This window comes from Haliaeetus albicilla, chromosome Z (assembly GCF_947461875.1).
Source record: "Haliaeetus albicilla chromosome Z, bHalAlb1.1, whole genome shotgun sequence".
NCBI lineage: Eukaryota > Metazoa > Chordata > Aves > Accipitriformes > Accipitridae > Haliaeetus > Haliaeetus albicilla.
In genome coordinates, this window is record NC_091516.1 from 42,894,869 (window position 1) to 42,905,539 (window position 10,671).

Genomic DNA, 10,671 nt, shown 5'->3' on the forward strand with positions numbered 1-10,671 from the left:
GTCTGAAGGATTATATTCACACAGCAGTCTAAAGTTGCTGAATAAGATAGCAAAAATATAAAAGAGGTGAGATCTTTGTCACGTAATTCCTGATATTTTTATGCTTCTAATATGTTCTGTTTGTTTTCAGGCCACAGGACAACCTTATGAGCAGTATGCCAAAATGATCTTCATGGAATTGAGTGATGCATGGTCAGAGTTTGAAAACCAGGGATCAAAGTCCCTTTTCTAAAGCTTCACCTTTTACAGAACTACTTCTGAAAACTGGACCTGAGCATTGTTGTGACTTTATTGCACCAATGATTTATGAAGCGCTTTTCCATGATTTTAGCAGAGTTTCTAATAGCGCACTTAAATGTGTTGATGTATTTCGTAAGATGTAGAGTACAAAGCATTACATAGATGCATTAAGAAAACAGCTGCTCAGTACTTCAAGAAATCACAGTCTGGGAGTAAAGATTTCCTTTCAGTTTTAAATATGGTAAAACAGAATTTCAGTGAAGTGATTTCTGGTATACTAGTATTAATTATAAATCATTCCAATCTCATTGATCTTTGCTTTACCTCTACCTTCCTGAATTTGTCTGTTACTTTCAGTAGTTTTGTGATCCAATTTTGATGTTTGGTGCCTGTCACCTTATTCAAAGTGCTTTAGTTATCAGCAGTGAATTTGCTTGGCTTATCTCAAACCTGAAGGTGTATATTTTCATCTGTATTTTATGTAATCAGTCTGATAATCATTCTGTAAATAATGTTTTCAGACAATACCTGTGTTTCTTACAATAAAGTAACAGTTGTTAGCCAAAAAGACACCAAATGTGGGATAGTCAGCCAGGGTTGTTCTTGATTTTTTTAAAAATTTTTTTACATATTGTGAATCTAGAAAAAAATCTTGACTTTAAGGTCTGCACGTTCCTGCTATTTTGTTATTTATTATGAACCTTTGGAAGGCAGTACTCTGACATTTTCCTAGCTCTTTAAATGGTGTCTTTTGCTTCCAATTTCAGTGGAACATTCCTTCCATTGGACTTCAGATGCTCTGATAGAAATAATGTTATTCTGAAACTTGAAGTGTAAGCACAAAACATTTTACTCTGATTTGTCTGAGTAAATACTACATTACTCATTATCATCTGGAGAGTATTTCAAGTGCTTTAACACATTTTGCTGTATGTCTGAACTTCTTGTATTTTTGAGATATGCATGACATCAGTGTATGTGAAAACATGGGCTGTATTCATAGACTGTTGCATTTCTGCTCATCTACCTTCCATGCACTGGCTAGTGCAAGATGAATAGAGACAAAACTTGATAGCAAAACTTGCCATGTTTTCTCATCCATGTTCAGAAGGCAGTTTGTGAATGAATGCAAATGACCAATGACTGTTATACTCTCTGTAATAACAAAATGCAATTTTCATATCAAGTTTGAAAATGTTGGAAATTAGTATTGTGATATTAAAGCTTCGGCAGCAGTCTTTTGAACAGTACAGTTAGACATTCAAGGGGATATTTTTGATCATCTTGCTGTTTTGTACATTTTGCATGCTTAACTGAGTGAGAAGCTGTACTATTATCAGAGGTAGTTGTTTAGCTGCTAGATCTGTTCTGTTCAGCAATATCTGAACAGAAAACATGAGATTCTAATGCCACCTGAACAGTGTGGTGGATGAGGTTTTCCACTGCCATGCCAGCCTGAGAGCTGATGGGTTAGAGACTCATGAACACAGGTTGCAGTTTGTACTCTCTAAGCTCAGACCGACACAGTTACTTATTAACCTCTGATAAAAGGTTTTGTGTATGTATCTTCAGATATATTTAGCTACTGTGATTTTTTTTTAAGATGGAAGCCAGGATCAGTTATGGATCAGAAAGGTTATATATTATTCATAGAATCATAGACCAAACCTTGGAGATTAGCTAGTTCTAAACCCCCTGCCATGGGCAGGGCCACCTTCTATTAGACCAGGTTACTCAAAGCCCCATCCAGCCTGGCCTTGAACACTTTCAGTGATGGGGCATCCACAGCTTCTCCAGGCAACCTGTTCCCAGTGTCTCACCACCTTCACAGTAAAGGATTTCTTCTTAATATCTAACCTAAATGTACCCTTTTTCAGTTTAAAACTGTTGCCCCTCATCTTTATCAATACAGTCCCTGTTAAAGAGTCCCTCCCCATCTTTCCTGTAGGCCCACTTTAAGTACTGGAAGGCCACAATAAGGTCTTCCTGGAGCCTTCTCTTCTCTAGGCTGTATGACCTCTACTCTGTAGCTCATCTTCATGGCCCTCCTCTGGACCTGTTTGAGCAGATCCATGTCTCTGAGCTCCATGCACTCCAGCTGGTCATAGAGAGTGACACCCGCTCCTCATCTCTTCTGCCTGCCCTTCCTAAAGAACCTGTATCCTTCCATTCCAACACTCCAGTCATAGAAGCCATCCCACCATGTTTCCATGATGCCAATAAGATCATAGCCCTGCAGGCGTGCATGTGTCTCAACTCCTTGTTTGTTCCCCATGCTATATGTGTTTGCACAGAGGCATTTAAGTTGGGCCCCCAGTGAAGCTGACTTAATGGCTGGAATTCCTTCGTGCTGCTCTCCAGGTGCTCTGCTGCTGACCTGTGATCCCTCTCCAGGCTCTGGGCTTCTATTGCTGGCACTGGCATCGAACTGGTAGGAGTGGAATGGATTGAAGTTCCCCTCCTCTGGCAATTTCAGTTTATTCATAGCTGCAGTTGTATTTCAGTTAATGCTTTGAAGCAGTCTTTAATCTCAGTAGATTTCTTCATAAATTGGGTAACTGGCTGTCTGATTTAGAGTAAGAGCTAATTTTTTTTTTCCTTGGGACACTTCACTAATTCTTTGTGTGCATGGTCTGCATCCATGGAAATTAAAGGCTTCTGCTGGCAGGATAGGTTTGTTGGAGACCTGCATGGCTTTTTACAGTTCTAGGGCAAATGATATCTAATAATAGGTTTAAAAAGACATACACAGGTATATAATGACTGCGACTGCACTCCTATATACAGCTGAGAGACAAAGCATTTCTGAGGGAGCTGCTTTTAGTAAGGAAGAACTACTTTAAAAACCCACGTTCCATTCAGCACATACAGGCAACTTAATTTTGAGGGATGCATTTTTAACTGTTCTGTTCTTAAATATGTATATAAAAAATTAAAACTGAAAACAGGGAGTAACATATCTTCCTCTGCTTTGTATGTTTGGTAGCATTTTCTGGACGATGCCTACATTTCTCTTTTTATTTCTCTACTCTTGTTTGCAAAGGTTTCTTTAACAGTGGAGAAAAACCTTAGATGTGATTTTGAGTGTGCAGGGAAACATGAGTGCAAGTGTTTTATCTGGAACTGAAGATATCTTGAAATTCATTCTCCTTTTGAAAGTTATGGAAAATACTGAAGTTTGACTGTGGATTCTTTCAAGAGCCATTGATGATTACTGAAACTTCAGTCAAGTTAATGGGACCCCTCAACTTATTTTATGGCTTAATCAGCTCTGGTCCTCACTGAGGGAACTGGCCAATTCCTCTATCCTGCTCCTTTTTATGTAGTTGAATTTTGGTGCTAAGAATCTGGGAGAGGCTTAGTTTGGTAAACTCTCAAATCTTGACAATGAAACTATTTGGGGGGGGGGGGGGGGGGTAACTGTGTCATTTAGCTGTGTTGCATACAAGAATGTGCAAAAAGTTGGATTTCAGTAAGGCCCTGTAAACAAACTTCAAAAATTCAGGTGATGAAAATGAACATAGTAAACTGAAGCTTTGGGGTTTTTAGAAGATAAAGCAGCATGAGGACTACTAAAGGTGTTTCATAGTGTAAGGTTTATATATTAAATTTTTTAATTACAGGAATCTGGGAAGAGGGAAGTTATGGTAAGTTTTATATAAACATATATTGAGTCTTAATGTTGCTTTTAAAGGAGAGTGTCATTTGGAAGAAAAAGTCCAGAAGTTCTGTTTGAATTCATCTTAAAACAGTCATAAAAAATGCTTAAAAAACAGATTGAGGGCTTTTCAACCTTTCTCATGCTCTGTATTTCATTGTTAATTGGTTGTCTGCTGTATGGGATAGAACTGCACTCAAACGCTTACACATACATTTCACTGTAGCTGTATTCTTAATGTCCACAAGCTGAAAAGCTTTTAGAATAGAATACAGAAAAATTGATTAAGCTGAGACTTGATTAGATACTGTGAGTTCTTTCTGGGCTTAAAATGTATATTTTCTATTCATGCTTATTATTCATTGCACAGCTAAATTTTGAAGTGTTGAACTGAAATCATGCCCTGAAAGCTAGACTTTATATCTGCTTCTGTAGGTTGATGTGTCTACCAGACTTCATGCATGGCACCTGAAGTTTTGTTGTGAAGCATCTCCTTGACTCTTGCAGCAAGTCACCGTGCCTTTTGGCCCATGCATGTAGTTCCTTTGTCTGTTAATGACAACTGACTAATACCATGCCTTCTTTGCAGCCTACCACGATCCAGTTCTTAAAAGTGAGTAGTTTCACATAGTTATTGTAAGAGCAAAGAAAAACAATGCAACATAGATGAAGGGAAGAGTAGAGAAGAACATCCAGACTCTAACCTATATCTCAAATGTTGTTTTCCAATTCTCTCTTCATTGACCTATTCCTACCTGCCTCTGCTAAAAACAGGTCTAGACTAGTAGAAAGAACCTGGTTTGTAGCCTGCTTTTCCAGCCCTTTTAGAAGTGCTACTGACTGGCTACAGGCAAGTGGCAGTACCAAGTGCTTGGGTTTTTTTGCAGAAGTTGCTATAAAGTAGGGCTTATAAAGTGATAGGGCAGGTTTCCACTAGTTATTTCTGAATTAAGTTGCTTATGTTACATTGCTGTTAGATCTGGAGAGTCAGGCAACTTAACTTTTAAAACAGAGATCTGTGAAGAATTAGTGTTAAGAATTCGTGTGGCTAGAACCTGCCAAATGAAGAAGTGGTGTGTTTTGACCATGTTGGAGGCAATTAGTTGGTGTCTTTAACCTTAGTTTGGTGTTTCCTAGTGCTACCAGATTTCTTTGAACTTAACAGCAGGGAAGAGAAAGAAAATGAGCAGTTAAGCACTTACAATCTTATTAAATCATGGGGTTATGCTCAATATTGTCAGTGGGCAGTGGGTAGTGATCCCCAGACATCAAGCCTGGGAGGAAAAGTTCCTGTGCATTGTCACTCGGGTAAAGTTCAGATAGTTTGATAATCAATGATAGCTTCTTTCAGCAAGTACAGAATGGAGAACCTACAACAGTGCTGATGAAGTGCATTTCCTTGGAACAGTGGCAAAGTCCTCGGCATTGCACCTGTGAGGGTAACTAGTGCGTGTGAAAAATGCCTTCCTTACCTTCATTTTCTTGCTAATTCTAGGAAGTTCCTCCAATGTTGTCTTGACAAGCACTAAGTAGTGGTTCCTTCCTGAATGCAGGCTACATGTTAGAGCTGCATGCATAGGATTAATGTTTTGCAAAACGCAAAGCAGAGCTTGAGTATAACTGAAATCTCAGCTGCCCTTTGGGACTGCTGGGTTATGTGCACCGTTCCACCTCCCAAGGCCAGATTGCAGTTTCCCCAGCAGCGGCAGAATGTTTGCATAGGTCATTGGCCATTGCATTCTCTGCTGTTCACAGGAATATTTCAGGGGTGGCATAAAAGTGGAAACCTTGTTGCTCCTTAGCTGTGTCCTTAATTGTCTAACAATTGCAATGTAAAGAATGCTTCATAAATAAGTTCAAATTAGTCTTGTACAGTTGCCTGTGCTTTTTGAGTCAGTTTATATTTTCTGTCAAGAGCAGGTGATTGACCTGTGAAAGCTGTAGAAGGAGCGTATCATTTGTCACCCCTTGAGTCTGTCCCTGGTGCAGAGTAGCTCCAGCTACCAGATGCCCGCTGACTGGGAGCAAAGGGTGACTCAGCTGAGCTGTGGTTCTGATCTTGATGAATCTTGCAGTGCTTCCTTGCTCTCTGTTTGGGTGAGCTTATTGTAGACTGCAGTTTAGACTGCATTAAACTTCCAACATACACTCCAAAAATACAAATTCAGTCATTTTTTATGAAGGATACATGTTGTCATGTAGCTTTTATTACCAAAAGAGGATTAAGAGGCATTGTGAGAACTCCTGAAACTGTTTAGTGGAATGTACTGTATATTTGCAGTATAGACTTCTAGAAGCAATTGTTATCTCTGATAAGGACTTGGCTTGCTCTGAGGTCTTTTTTTCTTTCTTTTTTTTTTTTTTTTTTAATACCTGTAGTTGTGATTGTACTTTCTATACCTGTGATTTTTCTGGTTTGGGGTGTGTGGAAGGACAGAACAGATATTCAAGTCCAATTTTTTGCTGTCTTTCAAGAAATGCAGTGTACTGAGTAATTTTGCTACTAGTGAAATTAAAATTATACCTGTATGTATATAAAGGTAATATAGTCAAATTAAGCCTTGTTTAAAAGTAGATACGATGTTTGGCACAATGTTCTTGAACAGAATATTTTGCTTTGAAATGTATTACGACTTAACCAGTGATCAATTAAAACAAACAAAATGACTTTGGATGTTTCTTTCTTGAGCAAGGGAGAAATTACCTGAATACCCAAAGCATTTCCACTGCTGTTTCAGAACAATATGCAAGCATTAGAGAAATGCTTCTCATCAGTATGTTGAGGTTGACTAAACCTCTTTGAAACCAAGTGTCTCTTCAGAACTGTTTCTTCTCCTGTTGGAGGGCCGTCCCTGCAGTGTGCTTTGTGGTTTGGGAGCTGAATTTCTTACTGCTGCCTGTACTGGACTGTGAGGGGTTCTTGCACAGGACCTGGTGCAGTGCAATGCCATCCTGTCCCCCAAGGGAAGCTCTTGCATAGGTGCATGACAGTAATCAAAGTGAAGGAGAGCAGGAACAAGTGGACAAGACTGAGGCAGGAGGAAGGAATGAGCAGCCTGTAGGGAGGGTGAGGAAGTGGGACGTGTGGCGATGAAGGACTGCAGATCTGGGAAGTCTGTGACGGAGTGTTGGAGAAGGGTGAGTTGCTGCTGGGACGGTACTAACAAAGTGCCCAGAAGCATCTTTTGACTGCCTGCTTTCAAACAAGAATGGGGGAAGCAAGGTCATTTATAGTTGGGAACAAGCCACTTGGTGACATTGAGACAGTTTCTTTAAAAAAATAAGAGCGTAGCAGTGTAGGATTACCACAGGGCAGTAGGATTACTACCCAAGGAGAAGGGTGGAAACCAGGGAGGATATGGGAGAATGGATGGGCGTGATCAGAGGAGGATGGGTGAGATAAGCATGGCACAGGAAAGAGAAGCATTAGCAAGCTGAGAAGCAAGGACAGCAAAGTTCTGTTAGGGAAAGGCCATTGCCATTGGTCATGTTTTTCCTATTTTGCTTGCTACTTTGAATAGTCTGATGGGTTTATAAGAACTGTCCTGGGTTCAGCTGGGATAGAGTTAATTTTTTTTTTACAGGAACCTGGGAGGTGGGGGGGCATAGCCAGGGCAGCTGACCTGAACTGGCCAAGGAGCTATTCCATACCATGTGACATCATGCTCAGTATATAAAGGGGGAGCAGGCCGGGGGGTGGGCTCTTCTTTTCGGTGGGGGAAGTGGCTGAGCGTCGGGTCCCGGGTGGTGAGCAGTTGCACTGTGCATCACTCTTTTTTGTATACTTTTTCATTAGTACCGTTGTTGTTGTTGCAATTTCTTTGTGTTGTTCCAGTAAACTGCCTTTATCTCAACCCTCAAGGTTCCAGGTTTGTTTTTTTTTCCTCTCCACCGTCTTCCCCCCATCCCACCGGAGGGGGGCTGGAGGAGTGAGCGAGCGGCCGCGTGGTCCTTTGTTACCGGCTGGGCTGAAACCACGACAGTCCTTTTTGGCGCCCAACGTGGGGCACGAAGGGTTGAGATAACGACAGATCTGGCCAGAGCGTGTTGAAACAAATTTGTCATACGCATTTCTTATACTAGATAAATAGATGTTAGTCACAATGTTGATTCAGCTGTTTACATGGTGGCGTTTTGTAAGTTCTTATATGCTTTATGTATTGCCTGTAGTTGCGTATCTCATCTCTGGGAGAGTGATTGGGATTATCATTTTGCTGTACTGGGCAATGTCGACTTGTGAAATGATTACATCACTGGTCATGAGGTTAAGCTGTTATCTGTATGAGGCAGTGATATCATTTCCAGACTTTGGGCACCTTCTGTCGGATTTTATTGGTAATTACACCCAACCCATGGGGAAGTTAGGGGGGGATACTTCCCCCCATCTGTTCCCCTCCCTTTTCTCTTTCCAACTAATTACAACAGTTTTTGAGAATTTTGAATATCCTTGGGATGCGCAAGCCTGTGTGCTGTTAGTGCTATGCCTCCTGACTATGTTTCAGGTCTTGTCTAGGGCTACAAAGAGGCTCTTTAAGAATACCACCCAGAGATCTGTCCCAAAGCTGGATATTCATGGGTGGCACGGCGTGTGGGAGGATGTGGGCAGGTATCTAGAGAACTTCTCACCTCCAGTGACTTGGAAGTTCACTCCCGAACAACTGCAGAACCCTCATGAAGTGATAGAATTTTTGAAAGGAAAATGCTGTGGCTATCCCAGAGACACACAACTCACTACACTGTGCTGGGCCCTGGCCGGTATCTACCAAACCCTGCTTGATACTATGCAGCACCCCCAGGGGGAAAAGGGGGAAAAGATGGAAAACAAGACAACATGCACTGTGGCTGCCCCAACCCTGACAACATGCACCGTGGCTACCCCTACCACGACAACAGGTACCATGGCTGCCCCTACCCCGGTGACAGATACTGCCACTAAACCAGAGAACCAACCTGTGCCAGTATCAGTCGCCCCTGTACAGAAAAAGAAACACACAAAGAAATCAGTTCGCTCAGTGAGAGATGAAGATGAACCAGGGTCATCGCGAGAACAGGAGGAGGAGGCAGAACCTGAAATAATTACCCGATCTCTATCCCTGAGTGAGTTGCGTGACATGCGGAAAGATTTTAGCCGCCACCCAGGTGAGCACATTGTTACCTGGCTGCTCCGATGCTGGGATAATGGGGCTAGTAGTGTGGAATTAGAGGGTAAGGAAGCCAAGCAGTTGGGATCTCTGTCTAGAGAAGGGGGTATCGACAAGGCGATTGGGAGAAAAACACAAGTCCTCAGCCTCTGGAGGCGACTTCTGTTAGGTGTAAAGGAAAGATACCCTTTCAGGGATGAAGTTACATGTCACCAAGGCAAGTGGACCACCATGGAGAGAGGTATCCAGTACCTGAGGGAATTAGCCGTGCTGGAGGTGATTTATAATGATCCAGAAAATGCGCAGTCACCCACAGATCTAGATGAAGTCCAATGCACACAACCGATGTGGCGGAAGTTTCTACGAAGTGCACCACCAACCTATGCCAACTCATTGGCAGTAATGTCCTGGAAAGAAGGCTATGGACAAACGGTGGATGAATTGGCTGTCCAACTCCGGCAATATGAAGGAAGTCTCTCTTCCTCCCTACGGGCCTGTGTCTCAGCTGTAGAGGAATTGTCCCGAGAGTTCCAGCAATTCAAAGTAGATATGTCCTCCTCCTCACCTGTACAGGCCCGCATTGCAGTTATTGGGAGTAAGCGTTCCTCTGCCCAAGAGAGAGGAGAGAGAAAGTACACACGACGGGCTAACCTGTGGTTTTACCTGCATGACCATGGAGAGGACATGAGGAAGTGGGATGGAAAACCTACCTCAGTCTTGGATTCACGGGTACGGGAGCTGCGAGAAAAAGCAACCAGAAAAGAAGATTCTTCTTGGAAAACTGCTGCTCCAGTTTCCCGTGAGCAGTCCCCCGGGCGCAGTAGATGGGCCGATCTCATTTCTGATCCTCTTGAAGGGACTTCTGATTCACATGTGCAAAAAGTGGGTAACAGATATTCTAACCAGGATTAGAGGGGCCCTGCCTCCAGCCAGGTGGAGGAGAGGGACAACCGAGTCTACTGGACAGTGTGGATTCGATGGCCTGGCACGTCAGACCCACAGGAATATAAGGCTCTAGTAGACACTGGTGCACAATGTACCCTAATGCCATCAAGTTATAAAGGGGCAGAACCCATCTGTATCTCTGGTGTGACAGGGGGATCCCAAGAGCTAACCGTATTGGAAGCCGAAATGAGTCTAACCGGGAATGAGTGGCATAAACACCCCATTGCAACTGGCCCAGAGGCCCCGTGCATCCTTGGTATAGATTATCTCAGAAGGGGGTATTTCAAGGACCCAAAAGGGTACCGTTGGGCCTTTGGTATAGCTGCATTGGAGACGGAGGAGATTGAACAGCTGTCTACCCTGCCTGGTCTCTCCCAAGACCCTTCAGTTGTGGGGTTGCTGAAGGTTGAAGAACAACAGGTGCCAATTGCTACCACGACGGTGCACCGGCGGCAATATCGCACCAACCGAGACTCCCTGATCCCCATCCATAAGCTGATTTGCCAATTGGAGAGCCAAGGAGTGATCAGCAAGACTCACTCACCCTTTAATAGTCCCATATGGCCCGTGCGGAAATCTAATGGGGATTGGAGACTAACAGTAGATTATCGTGGGCTGAATGAAGTCACGCCACCGCTGAGCGCTGCTGTGCCAGATATGTTAGAGCTTCAATATGAACTAGAATCA

At 42.7% G+C, this 10,671-nt stretch overlaps 1 protein-coding gene across 2 annotated transcripts in view; it reads left to right on the plus strand.

The window, feature by feature from the left end:
• Nucleotides 1-6,565, plus strand: part of GAK (cyclin G associated kinase) — a 74,094-nt gene extending 67,529 nt beyond the window's left edge. For both annotated transcript variants that reach the window (XM_069777001.1, XM_069777002.1), the window contains exon 28: nt 131-6,565. In XM_069777001.1, the coding sequence (XP_069633102.1) occupies nt 131-232 (102 nt within the window). In that variant the 3' untranslated portion in view covers nt 233-6,565. The remainder of the gene's footprint in view (nt 1-130) is intronic.
• Nucleotides 6,566-10,671: the final 4,106 nt, after the last annotated feature.